Source organism: Eriocheir sinensis, chromosome 10, assembly GCF_024679095.1.
Source record: "Eriocheir sinensis breed Jianghai 21 chromosome 10, ASM2467909v1, whole genome shotgun sequence".
NCBI lineage: Eukaryota > Metazoa > Arthropoda > Malacostraca > Decapoda > Varunidae > Eriocheir > Eriocheir sinensis.
Genome location: NC_066518.1, coordinates 2,828,324 through 2,842,948, shown reverse-complemented (window position 1 = coordinate 2,842,948; position 14,625 = coordinate 2,828,324). Strand labels below are relative to the sequence as shown.

General features: G+C 38.9%; 3 protein-coding genes across 8 annotated transcripts in view; 2 read left to right on the top strand and 1 right to left on the bottom strand.

Annotated features, from left to right (window-relative positions):
* LOC126996445 (ras-related and estrogen-regulated growth inhibitor-like protein) overlaps positions 1-2,627 on the top strand; it is a 45,935-nt gene extending 43,308 nt beyond the window's left edge. For all 6 annotated transcript variants that reach the window (XM_050856896.1, XM_050856897.1, XM_050856895.1 and 3 more), the window contains one exon: positions 1-2,627. This exon is cut by the window's left edge and continues 604 nt beyond it. The gene's annotated coding sequence lies outside the window, so the exon portion shown is untranslated.
* A 143-nt stretch (positions 2,628-2,770) lies between these two features.
* The window catches only part of LOC126996444 (uncharacterized), a 15,886-nt gene continuing 4,031 nt past the window's right edge, over positions 2,771-14,625 (top strand). The window contains exons 1-2 of the mRNA XM_050856891.1: positions 2,771-3,841; positions 5,591-5,636. The gene's annotated coding sequence lies outside the window, so the exon portion shown is untranslated. The remainder of the gene's footprint in view (positions 3,842-5,590; positions 5,637-14,625) is intronic.
* LOC126996443 (phosphatidate cytidylyltransferase, photoreceptor-specific-like) overlaps positions 5,642-14,625 on the bottom strand; it is a 25,257-nt gene continuing 16,273 nt past the window's right edge. The window contains exon 9 of the mRNA XM_050856890.1: positions 5,642-14,340. Within this exon, the coding sequence (XP_050712847.1) occupies positions 14,254-14,340 (87 nt within the window). The 3' untranslated portion in view covers positions 5,642-14,253. The remainder of the gene's footprint in view (positions 14,341-14,625) is intronic.

Here is a 14,625-nt window from a genome sequence, read left to right as displayed (position 1 = left end):
TAGAACCTGGCCACGACGAAGGCTGTGATGAACGACACCCCGCCCGGCGAGCGATGAATTATTGGAATGGCGGGGCAGCAAGTCGAGCCGCCACCGCCCCTTACCTGCCACTCCACAACTCGTACACGACCAACGATCCTCAAGGAAGGCCATGTGGGTGGTGAGACGCGCCAGCGTCGCGTCTTGTTCTGTGCCGCTTCTCCAGGGACCCGCTGAGGTGGCCTCATGCTGTGTCCTGCTCAGTGTTATCATTCACCTGACGGTCACCTGTCTCAACCAAAGTTTGTAACATAGTTCGGTGCGGCCTCGTATAGAGAACCACACTGTATTGTTTTCCGCTCGCCTTCTAGGAGGGCGATGATGTTTTCGTCGTTGTCCGTCTCTGTTGGTTTCTCTGTTTGTGTATACGTCTGTTACCAGTATATCTCGAGAAAGGATCGATGCTGCCACCAAATTCATATAAAAAAATATCCTTAGGTAAATATCTTAAATTAACTCAATTTTGGGAAAATCCGATAAAACTGACTAAATTATGGTTAATGAATGACCTGCCTTTGCATTGAGAGCAGACTATGCGTGCTCCAATAGATGGCTATATACACACAGCGCCATCACGCGGCCAACCACAGAACTGTCAAAGAGGTACTTTTACTAGTGAGCTTGGTTCTTTTTTCTATTCCTGAATTCCGGAATACAAGTTATTGTTTGATGCCAGATGTCCAATCAAAGTACCTGCTGGTCGGGAAAAACATATTTCACCCAGCTCCCGTAGATTTTAAGATTTGCGTCTATTTATGGCATATATGACCTCTGAATGCCGAATGTACGCGGGCACTTATCTACCTCATGAACAGCCCCGCACTGAACTTGATCTTGAAGTTGGGAGTCATCCATAGCTGTATTTTGCTGTCTGGCATCTCTAATATAATTCAATTTGATATTAAATGGGTATTATTTCTGAAGGTGCAGCTATTTCGACTTCTGGTTTAAAAGTAAGTGCTTCACACGCTCACTGCTGCGGTAGGCAACTTCAAAACTCTAAAAAGTTGATACACAAAGGGTAAAGCGTCCCCTTTGCGAACCGATAGCCAACACGGTCTGTTTGTGGCCCTGTGCACCCAGCAATGAGTAAATACCGGAAGTTACGTATTCTGTGGAATACTCAGTTTGCCTATCGCGCGCCTTCAAGGGGGGCGATAATGTTTTCGTTGTCCATCTCTCTCCAAGTCCACATGAGATAAATCTTATGTGTATATCTCAAGCTGATTAAATGTGAGAAAATTGCAGTAAAGACCGACTGTATGATATTGAACAAATCATAAAACCTGATAATGAATGACTTCAGGCGGCCATACTGAAAATTCTCCTTTTATTAAAGGGCATACCAGAGAAGGTGCTGCCCAGGGGGTGGCCAGGCTCCTTTCTGATAAAGACTGACAATGAATGATAGCGGCCATCTTCAAATTTTCAGTTTGACCAATATGGCGGGTAATATGTATTTGGAATACGCTCTTTTATAAGTTGATATTCGGCGGATGTTCAGGTGTTGCTTGCTACTTGCGGCATCATAATATGCCGGTCACCTGACGCGCCCCTTTGCCTCCAGAACAACCGTAAACATATCCATCAGTTAGTTTTCATTTCTTTTTCCCTAAAATTTACAGTCGCTTCTTTAACGAGCATGAGTGGCGTTAGAGAGCGGTTAGTGGCCTCCAAGAATACAGGTCATGACACACAATAAAACACACACCCGGCCACGTGCTCCACTCCTGTGTACTCCCTTACAAATGATCAGTCACACCTCGATCACCCCTCAGGTGTCATCATAAATAGTAGTAGTAGTAGTAGTAGTAGTAGTAGTAGTAGTAGTAGTAGTAGTAGTAGTAGTAGTAGTAGTAGTAGTAGTAGTAGTAGTAGTAGTAGTAGTAGTAATAGTAATAGTAATAGTAGTAGTAGTAGTAGTAATAGTAGTAGTAGTAGTAGTAGTAGTAGTAGTAGTAGTAGTAGTAGTAGTAGTGGCAGTAGTAGTAATATGGATGCTGCTGCTGAAGGTGGAGTAGTAGTTAGCAGGTGCAGCAGTATTTCATTTTTTGTTGATGTTCAGTTGGCATATTTTGTAAAAAACATATATTAATATATTTTGAAATATATTGTAATGATAAATTAATTCATTTCGTTGAAACGTTCGTTAGAATCAATTCCATGTAGCTATATATATATATATATATATATATATATATATATATATATATATATATATATATATATATATATATATATATATATATATATATATATATATATATATATATATATATATATATATATATATATATATATATATATATATATATATATATATATATATATATATATATATACTATTATTATTTGTAAAAAGTAAGGCAAATATATTGACTTTACTTAGGCTTAAGGTGAGATGACTCATAAGTCAGCAGGCCACAGTGAGACGTTTGCAGACAGTCAAGAGTGTTGCGAGGCCCCGGCGTCCCCTAGCATGTGAGCACACCTTTAACCTGTATGTAGGCTTCATGTCAGACTCACTTGTACACTGAATGAAGAGAACATGTTCAATAGATGAATTGCATCAAATATCACATTGTATATATATTTTTTTTCTTCCCCATATAATTTGCCAAATTAATTATTTATTTATTTATTTATTTATTTATTTATTTACAAAGCCATAAAGACTTGTCCCTGGAGGCAAGAGACATGCTACAGAGTGATCTTTATTCTTCCGTGGATGGCTCTGCAACACGGTAAGGCACTGCCAGACCCGTATTTTCAGACGCTATCTCGCTTGGGCCAGGCTGCCTCCCGGATCTCATCTTTGATCCTCTTTTAGAGAAAATCTAGAGTCCGGGTTGACAGATGGCCACTCAGCGATGACTGAAAATTTGCCAGCTTGTTTGTTGCGGTGGGCGGGACGCAAACTTCCGTTCTCCTGGACGCCGTGCCCACACGTTGACCACTCAGCCACCGCCTCCCCAGTATTGGAGTCCATTCAAACATCAGAAGCGAGAAAAAAAGTTCGGTGAAATATTTTTATATCATCAGTCATTGACAAAAACATTTTCAAAAGTCAGTTTCTATTCCTCCATACATAGCAGCATCCTATGGAAATTCAATTTACCCTTCGAATGTGCTATAAGCTTCCAATCCGTTAAATATGTAACGAAATTTGTTTCTCTTGTTAAAAATAGTATACACAAAATGTGTTGCATTTATTACAGTTCCTGCGCTCAGGTGGGACACTTTGTTGTTGTTCGGTGTTTATGTAGGCCGACAGTTATGACTAACTGCAGCAGCAATTATAATAAACCAACCAAAATGAACGGAAAACAATAAAGATTAAACGTGAGCTGCCTGTCAACCGAACCAAGTTTCAGACACCTGCCAGCTGTTCGAACGGGTGATGCAGGCTTCGATCCTCCGTATGATCAATAATGCCCCTCCTCATTATACTACTGCCAATATGGAAGGATTGAGGCCACCGAAAAGAATCACGCTGCTTTTAGTTGTCTGTCATGATGAAAATCTATTCAGTGGTAAAGCTTCTTTTTAACAGAACATTTTATAACTCTAGAGTTTCAGGTCACCCTGGAGACAGCCGCGAATCGGCTTGCTATAAGAAGCGATACTATAAAGGATCGAATCAACATCTACTTGACTCCAAAACGATTCCTGCGGAAAGTATTCCCGAGTTCTTATTACTTTGGAACCTCTATTACAGCAGCAACACACGTGTCCCGCAGAGGAGGGACAGACTGTGGAGCTCCAAGCCAATGGATATTGCACTCGCCCACAACGCTTATTGGTAAGTTTGTATAGATGGGTCGTGTCGGTATATCTAGTTCTTTCTGGAGAGCCAGAAGCAATTACGAAATCAAATAGGAAAAAATAAATGAGGGTGACGACGGGAATTAAACCCAGATCAGGGTAAGTACAAGATCTAGAGCACCACTTAACCGTACTTGGTTATTGTCGTCTTCAGATAATTTGCCCGTGACGTTTTGGCTTTGCATGATGAACTAGCGCCAGTTTGGATCATCATCACCATCTTTGCCATTTTATACAAAAGGGCTTGTTAGGACTTTGAAGGCTCAGGTCTCTGGTGAGCTGCCTATAATATCCTTGATTGCAGAAGAAATAGCATAACTGAGGCAGGGCGTTTTAAAGTGGAAACTCTTTTACTCGACTGCTGCTCTCAGTTTTCCGGTCCTACTAACCCAAGTTATTATAATAGGCCAATATTTTTTTTTTATCTCAAATGCGTGAGCAGGCTGCTTGATGTTTGTCCACCGTTAAAATTATCAAATTCGCTGCAGTAGTTTTTTCGTTAAAAAAAATCATATTTAGGCAAATGAGATACATTTTTGCAATGGTGTAATGAAAAAAAAATATTTAGAAAACGGTAATGCCCTTTTAGGCACAAATAATAGACATGGTAAAGCATGCCTATCAACCTAGCTGAACAGACTCATGTATGGTAAACTATGGAAAACTGGCATTTTTTCGTTCGCTAAAATTCATGGCATGAAAATCGATCACAGACATGTTTGGTGGAAATAAGATCTGGCAATGCTAATTTATGTAGATACTGAGGCAGAAAATTTTGCAATAGGAAAGACTGGAAATAAAATTATTCTGTTTTCTGTATAATAATGCGCTGGGCACCAAGGTTGGTGCTCAACATGCATATGCAGTGAGTTAGTTGATGGGGGAGGGGGCTTTGGAGGGGAGCCGAGTGTGCAAGGCGTGCAAGGAGGGAAGTGAATCAAATGTTAAGGTCGTATTATGAGACATTTCATCACCCAAGAACACCTATTGGACAAGGCTTTCGTAGGAGTTTGGGGCATTTCCAGGTGCAGTTTTATGGCCCTGGTGGTAGTTTGACCCTTCCTCTGTACAGTGAACCTGAAGAAACACTCATTAGAACCCGAGTGACCCCTCTTTGGCCTTTAGAAATAGCTGATGTGAGAACCGAAAGTGTCTCATAATACCGGCTTAAATGTTAATATTAAGGTGTTGGAGTGAAGGTGAGTGTGTATGTTTTATGAATGAGTCTATTGTGCTAGTCTAAAATATTTTGAGGAAACCTGTTCCAGTCACGTTTAGTGCGTGTGCTTGTATGTGTCAGGGTTTGTATGGTAGTACGTTTGTTACTTCTTCTTTAGAGATATTTTTGGCTAGGTGCCAGAAGTCTTAGAGAAAGCAAGGTTGCAGCACTTTCTATTTATGAGAGATTTTGGTTAGTCGGCGAATAGATTTGGCACAATTTCAGGTGGAAATGTAAAGATCGTGATTAGCAGAAGTGTGAAGGATCTGGTACCTTTTGTAAGCCACTTCTCTATCTTTGATAACGAGAACAAGCGTGATTAAACCAAGGCTTTTTAGCATGAGGGGTAGAGAAAGTATTTGGAATGTGTGCCTCCATTCCAGAGACATTCACCTCAGTGATGCACTAGGCACACACAGGGGGGGGGTCTCTCTCCAGGAAGCAGTAATCATTCCAAGATATTAATTGAGACAGTAGCTAATTTAAAAATCATTTCCTTCTTTACAGGGATGCCCACTCATGTGTAAGGAAGGAAGAGTATTTAATGAAACATGTAAGTGCCTTGACTTATTTTTATTAATATTTCACTTCTACACAAACTAATGTATATCTCTGAAATTAACATTTTTAACAATAATTTTATCGTAATATCTTTCAGTAAACTAAACAGTCTAAAACACTGATAAAACAATATAAATATGTCCTAAATATATGACTTCATTTACAAATTTCCTCAAAATTATTTCCTGACATTCACAGGACCAGACACCAGTGCTGTAAATGATTACTAAGTTGACTTACACACAGGTCTTGCCTCCTTTTCAACTAATGGAATGTAATACCAACAGAGGTGGCCTAAACACCCTAATTGACACTTAAGTTGACAGGGAATTTTTCTAATTTTAAATGACACACCGATGCCATTAGCAAGAAAAGTACAAATTTATTGCAAATTCTGTTTGAAAATCTTGTTCTCAAGTAGACATGTAAACACAAGTGCCTCATTGTATCCATCAAACATACACAGCAACATCAGTGTGTCAGAAGAAGGATCAAGGATCCAAAACTCAAGTGACTCATGAACTAGATGAACTGTCAATAATGATTTGAGTATTCATACTCATTTACACCAATACTTCTAATGATAGAAGCAAAGTACGTATACTTAACACATCATTAGGGGACAGGGAAGGAATATTTAAAGGTAACCGTTCATGCACTAGCCTGTGGATATGGACATTTAGGGAAAGATCACCTGATAAACTCAAGGGTGTGAGGTTAGTGATACTGAAGCCTATACCAGACATTCACAACATGGAGAGCTTGTTTTTACCTTCCCACACTCACTGCACTCCTTCTACCCTAGTGTCACCAGTGGGTGAGGGCTGCAACTTAGTATCTCATTACTCACATTTATATGATTGGTAGTGTTTGCTATTTTATCAAGATTATTCCCTCAATGTATTTTACAATATTATTCACTTCTTTTATATTTTCTTTATATTACACACACATGCAAATCCACGTGTATACGTGCGCACACACACACACACACACACACACACACTTGGAAAAATTGGACAGGGAAGACTTAGTGGTACGTGATAGGAGTGTGACAAGAGGGAATAGTAAGAAATTGAAGAGCGATTGTAAGAGAGACGTCAAAAAATACAGTTTTCCATACAGAAGCATAACAACATGGAACGGACTTGACGAGGAGACTGTGTGTGCAAAAACGATTCATGAATTTAAAGCCAAACTGGATAATAAGCGTTATGGAGAAGGGACAGCATGAGCCTAGTACGGCTCTTTTCCTGTATTTCAAAACTAGGTAAATACAAACACACACACACCACCACCACCACCACCCCGTGGCACAACTGGTAAGAGCGCTGCACTTACAGGCTTCACGGCCTGACAGGGTGGCGGTTTGAGCCCGCTGAGGCCAGATTCTTTCCGTTGACTAGGAGTGGTTACTGTCCCCCCTTGAGCAAGGGGGATGGGGTGTGTGAGGTCCTGGCAGTACCCAGAGATCAATGATAAAGAGCACTTGCTCATGTCGGGAGGGTATGTGCTGGCGATTACGAGTCCAACATATGATCAGGCCGTGGTGAATTACACACACACACACACACACACACACACACACACACACACACACACACAGCAAATACTCAGACGTCTTAGTTTCATCAGAATGTTGAGAAGAAATACAAACTGTTATGGATTAAAATCTGTAGTGTTCAATAATAATACAAAAAATGTCTTACTGTACGTACCATCTGACCATCTGCTTGTAGTTAGGCAGGTTCAAAATTCCATTACCAGTTTGATATTTTCATTAAGAACTTTACTTGAAAGAAATATGCTTTTGTAAATAATGCATAGTAGTATACATCTGGGTGCCCAGAACAACAACAAAGAAAAAATGGCAGATGCTTCGTTACTGCCGGCAACTAATGTCTACATAAATTAGACTTTAGAAAAAAAAATGTAGTTTTGCTTTGTCGTAGTTTCCAAAAACCTATTAATGACGTTTAGTGAGGACTCTCTCTCTCTCTCTCTCTCTCTCTCTCTCTCTCTCTCTCTCTCTCTCTCTCTCTCTGTTGCATGTGTGTATTGGTGTGTGTATTTACCTAGTTGTGATATACAGGTGTGTGTGTGTGTGTGTGTGTCCTGGCAAATCTGATGTATTACAGATCTAAATGCAATATATAGATTATTTTAACTACATCTTAATGTGTCATGTAATAAACAAAAGAATGGAGTTACAATTTGTACATACTAGATACATCTTGAGATATGTTACTATTGAGATCATTTACTTATATAATAAAGGGCTGTTCCATTAGTAAAGAAAATAACTTAAAAGATATTCCTGACTGGTTCCTGGTACAGGCGACCCCCTTTTTATGTATATTTATACAACAAAAATCACTTTAACAAAGATCACATTTTACTACCTTTCACTCAACTTACTGAATACCAAAATTTGCTTATCTGATTTTTCTCTGGGCAGTTTTAGTCTCAATTAAAAATTTTCCTTTTCTGGTGATTTATTTCATTCACTTTATTTCTCAGCATATCATTACATATGTTTAGATATGCATATACAGTACCCTCCCGAGTTTCACGCTCAATCTTAAATTCTTACCATCCCGACTTTTGCGCATTATCTCCCCGAGTTTCGCGCTGCATTAACATGTATGGGTCATGTCTATCTACCGTCAGCGTCATGCGTGATTCCTTAATGTGGTGTCACACTGGCCTTTTTCCTCCAACTGTTGGGGCTACTGTCAGCCGCGGTTGCCTGTGCATCCAACCGGGAGCGAGTTGTCAATTGTCTTTACAGATGGAAAACGTTTGGGGGGTACGAGCAACCGTGCGGCTGTATGTAAACAAACAGACGACAGCAGTGGCTGAGGAGTGAGGAGCAGTGGAAAATGGCCCACCAAGAGACTTGTAAAGTAGACTGGCAGAGCTGCTTTGTTTACTATTTAATCGATACAGGACGACTGCTCTGTTTACATTGTGAATACAGACAACTGACCTTGGCCGTGTGTGACGCACACCCAGAAAAGTTGGAGTTGCCGGTCGCTTCTATCGCCAACGTGGTCGGAGGAAAAAGGCCCAGTGTGACACCAGCAGCTTAAAGACACGGTCACACAAGCTAGCTCCTCGGGAATTTCCCACCGAAATTATCCCCTGACAAATTTCTGCCTCAAATTTATCTTCAAGTTTGGTCACACAGAGCACTGTTGGATTCTGGGATATATCAGGTGAAAAGCAAAACAAACAATGAATCCAGACATAGCAGAGTTTGCTTTGTGGTGTTTGCTGAAGAAATAGAAAATAATGAAAAGAAAGCATTTGTTGGTTTGTGAGTTGTTAGCTCGGACACAAAGGGAGAGAGTGCTACAGCATGCCGTTAGTGCTATGAAAACTTAGCAGTGAGGACCCGGACAAGATGAGGCAGTGACAAAGCTTGGACAAGACTCAAGTCAAAGACCTGCTCAACCTGGTTACTCCAAGCTTATCTAGCTTCATGGAACTCATTGTGGTACTGGAATAAACACGTGGATAGCTACTGAACTGATCAGCTGCTCCTCTTCTTCTTGTGACCACAACTTACTGACCTCACAAAATAATGGTCATGCTGGTGACATGAGTTTCTGACTAGAATTTCAATGAGTTTCCCGTGAAATGCAGCCGACTTTGAATCTCTGTACAAAATTCTCAAGAAACTAGCGGTTGGGTGACCGTGTTCACACGCGCTGGTGCAAGATTCACAGAGATGCGCACTAATGGCTCGCAGTAAAAGCTTCGAACTAATGATGTTGACTATCAATGTTGACTTCAGATTCACAAAGCTATCGCTTCGTCATCGTTAGAGGCCGCTGATTGGATGAGAGCCGTCGATGACGTCATCGGACTCGGCCAATCACATGCGTGTTTTCAGAACTGTCAGCCAATCGTAAGGCAGCCAGCCGCCTTCAGCTGCAGCTTCAAAATGACCCGTTCTCCACACATTTTCTTCCTTTTTACACAGTACTTATTATGAGATAACAAGGGAGTAAAGTGGGAAAAAAAAGTCAGCTTCTCCATCGCCTGGAGAAAATAAGCGCTTCTTCAGTGTTTTCAATACCCCAAGTTTCATGATCCACGAGTTTAGCGCTATACCTGCAGAACGAAGCAAGCGCGAAACTCGGGAGGGTACTGTACTTACCACTGTGTTATAATTGCCAAGATAATTCAGTTCAGTAGTATGCTGTACATATTGGAACCCAAGGAGCAATAATCTCTAAAGTATAGCCTTGATAACTTCAAGGTACTGTTCACCAACTACAGTGAACCCCTTTCTAATGGCAAGTTGCATGTTAAATCATATATGTAGCTGTAAATCAAGGGTTAGGAAATCATAAATCACACAACTATTGATTCATTCATAAAAAAGGGGGTTAATGCAGGTGGATGGGGAAAGATTAGGTTCCTAGAACCAAACTCCATTAAACCAATTATAATGGGTTCACACAACATGATTTCACTTAGTGAATGATTTTGGGAAAGTAACTTGTTTCAAAGGTGGGGGTCGCCTGTATAATAACAATCATTCTAAACTTAATACTATTCCAAATATTAAACTTCAATTCTGGTCAAATCACACACACAACAGAATTAAATTCTCCATTAAAATTTTGTACATCCACTGTCACAAACATTCATACACGATGCCAGTTTCAGAGACAAACTTTTAAATAAATCTTAAATAATTACTTGCAGAAGAAATAATCAGAGCCTCACTATATATATACTGCAGTTGGAAACCTACATTTTTTTAGTACACAGCTGTACCTATTTGGAGATCAATGCAACAGTATTCATCAGATAATGTCCAAAAGGACATAGTTGACAAAACACACTAGAAATTTCAAATTGCATTAAATTAAAACATACTGGGAAAAAACTGTTGCAGTTAAGTTAAATCCTCCTCTTGTAATGTCATAATTGTCTAATTTCTAGTCCACTCCCTTTACTGTATTCTCAGAACAGTTACATTGTCCTTAAAGACTTAATTTATTTATTGGTAACAAAGCATTACCCTGAATACCTGCAACAATAGTTCTTAAGTACATAATTATATTATGGTATTTTTATTTCTTCGTCTTAATAGCTTTACAGGAAGCAAAACCATGTCAACAATGACATGAAAACTTCAGTTATAAAAACAAGAAATATGCCCATGGTGCCATCAAAGTGTTGGACATTAACATGCTTGAGGTATGTCTTTCCTAGAGCCCAATCAAGATGTTCAATGTAAATTATCATTATAATTTAATAAAGTACCAGTGTAGGTTTAAGCAGTTCACTGTCTTGTAGCATCAAAAATTTTGCATAATTTAGCTGAATCATCAAGTACCAGACAATCAAACAAAGTTATACAGCACTTTTTTAACATTTTTTTGTTCAATTAAATGTTTACGAAAATAGATTTTGTTCAGTATTACTTCTGAATATGCAAAAACATTTACTGTCACAATCTGGAGTATACATATTTTTCCATTAGCCACTGACAAGTTTATATTGCATCTAATGTCTAACAGCTACATACTTTAGTTTATCAAATATATTGTCACAACATACAAAACAGATTATGATTTTCTACTTTTGTTAATAAATTTTATATTCATTATAGAGCTCAACAGTCATCAAAAATTCAAAGCAGAACAAAAGTCCAACATATGGAAATCCTATACTTAACAAATAACCATTACACAAGACACTAATAATACAGGTGAACTGGGTGGAGGAAACTGATACTACACAAGTACTTGCATGTATTTTTAAGCAATATTTCTTTTTTTTCTAAAACATTCATCATCTACATTTGCTTTGCCACAGTTTCATTCTTTATGATTCAAGTAAAATAGTACCTATTTTATCACCTCATGGCTCATGTCCCAGCATGCATCCACCTCTCAATCACAGTCCTACAGTCTTTCATCCACTAACTACTCTTGCATAGGTGCAACAGTGTGTGTGTGTGTGTGTGTGTGTGTGTGTGTGTGTGTAATTCACCACTGCCTGATCACGAGTTGGACTTGCTTTCGCCAGCAGGTACCCCCCCGACATGAGCAAGTGCATGCTCATTATCGTCGATCTCTGGGTACTGCCAGGACCTCACACACCACACACCCCATCCCCCTTGCTCAAGGGGGGACAGTAACCATTCCTAGTTAACGGAAAGAATCCGGCCTGAGCGGGGCTCGAACCGCTGCCTGTTTGGCCATGAAGCCTTGCAGCGCGGCACTCTAACCAGTTGCACCACGTGTGTGTGTGTGTGTGTGTGTACACATACATACATACATACACACACATACATACATACACATCAAACAGGTTTCTTAATAAAGGAACCTGTTTGAGTGACTTGAAAAAGTATAGTTTTCCACATAGGAGTGTTAACATATGGAACAGCTTTTGGGAAGAGGTGATGGAGGCGAGTAGTGTCCAACAAATGAAGGAAAGGCTGGATGAATGTAGACATGGAGACGGGACTATTAGAGCTTAGCTCGGGCCCGGTAGACTACAAATAGGTAAATACACACACACACACACTGTGTCAGGATGTATATCAGAGGCGGATGGCCCTAGTGTGCATGGTAAGTCTTTTCTTAACAAGACAGCCACTTTTCCAGACTGTGATTATCAATCCACTTAAAATATCACAAAAATGTACTTCTGAAAATATTCCCTCTCTCTCTCTCTCTCTCCACACACAAATATGTACTGTCCTGCATGTTAGATGATTTATTTGTACTAGTAATACCTACACACCGTATTTGCCGGCATCGAAGATGCACTTTTCTCTCTCAAAATAAAAATAAAAGTTATCATGCGTCTTTGACGCCAAATGTTGGCATTACCTGTAGGCGTAACCTAGGCCTATAGGAAGTGTACAGAGAAGATTTATCATTATTGTTGTTGAAGGGATGTGATGGTATAGCAGACCCTACCCACCATGGTAATGCCCTGTGACAACAAGCACAGCAGCCATTGATATCGTTTAGGTCTTGGTCTTGGTGTGGGAAGTGCTGACTCCAGGGTGTCATTTGTTCATACTGTGATGCTTGGTTTGTCATGTTTGTGTGGTAATTAGAAAGATGTAGTAAAATCTGTAATACATACAGTACATTCCAATGGTAGTATAAGATTTAACCAGACACTCCTCTACCAAGTCTTGGTCTTGGTCACTGGCCAGGCGCTGCTAGTCAAAGGAAGACTCGCCAGAGGTAAACAAACCTCTAGTTTCCACATGGTGGTGTTGTTGCAGAATAGTATACATGTGTATTATATACTATGTATTTTACCATATGATACTGGTCCAACAGTATGCATAGTAAACATGTACTATGGCAGGAAACAAGCATCAAAACATCATAGCAAAATTGGTAAAGGTCAGGATATTACATATTATATTTTTTTCAAAATGCTGCACTTGAAAATAGGGTGTCTCTTCGACGTTGGCAAATACAGTAATTTGCTTTATTAATAGTAACTTTTTCAAACTTTTCTTGTTGTTTTAAACAAATAACCCAAGGCATATGCTTCTCAATATAACCAAGCTGTATGCAGGAAACAGTATGATGAATGACAATGAAAAACTGTACACTGAATTGGAGCTAGTATTTTTATATTTACACACCAACTGCATTTACTGTCTGTTGAATTCATGTCCGCAGCACAAAGATGCAGTAAAATAACAGCATACTATTTTTCAATAAATATCTGGTCTATTACCATAGTAAAACCAAGTTCATGCTATTTAACTGCATTTAAGGCCTCACTCCATGAAATTTCTAAAAGTTCATAAAACAATAAATACAAATAAAAAAAAATAAAAAAATTCCACCTACGCTTTTCAGTACATGGTTAACTTATTGTACCATTGACTGGCCGTCACTCTAGACAATGCCCTATAAATACCAAGCTTCAGAAATGGCACTAATGCTTCTCCCTCCCATCTCTCTATACTAGTGACAACCTGAAGCAAACAATTTGATCCATCCAGTTCCCTGTATATCTTAAGCGGGATAGAGAAGAGCAATGAGTAAGTTATGTGCATTGTACATGGGTATGCCAGTATTTCTTATTTGGTGATAATATTGATTAAATTTTAATTTCCAACATTGAACGTAATCAATCACAGTGAATGTGTTGCAGTAAATGAAAAATCTTAGGTCTACTTCGTACATCTTCCTGATATAAAATTCAAAGTTGTCATTATATTGTCAGTAAAAACTTCATTCTTCTTAATCACCTAGTAGAGACTGTACCAGAGCTACTACTTTGTTCATGTACATAAAATACCACTGCTACTTTCCTAAGCCAATGTTTTATAAAAATAGGACATTTATTCAATGAGTTTTCAATATATCTATATATATCAATAAATAGGTTTATTCTAGTTGATCTTTAGATAAATGAATAATAACTTCCATTGCAAGCAGAAAACAAAATTGCGGTTATGGCTCATTCACACAAAATTCAGTAAAACACAAAAGATTAACAATGTCATCTAAAAATAAATACACACTTCTCCAGATTCCAAAATCTATAACACATCAACTATTGACAATACTTACATTAAGAAAACTTTGCTACTGAACAGGTTATGGCTGTAAAATTCCTCTTGCAATAAGGGAATCCTGCAGCATGTTGTAGAGCTGCAACTGTTGCTCAGGTGTCAACATGTACACCTGAAAGAAGCATATTGTCAGTTTTCGTAAAAAAGTTTGTGCAGCTACTTTATCCTATCTTATACAATGGAATACAACTAAATAATGCAGTAAAAGTTGTTAGTAAAAATTAATATTTGTTATGTTTCAACATAACTTGAAGAGTACCTGCCCGAAGGGGACACTGGTCTAATACAGAGGCAACTGAGTATATCTCTTGATGGCATACTGGCAGGGTAGTATTGCCAACTGCAAAATTTACAACTATTTGGTCAAAAAATCAGTCAGGTGATAGGTGAAGCTATG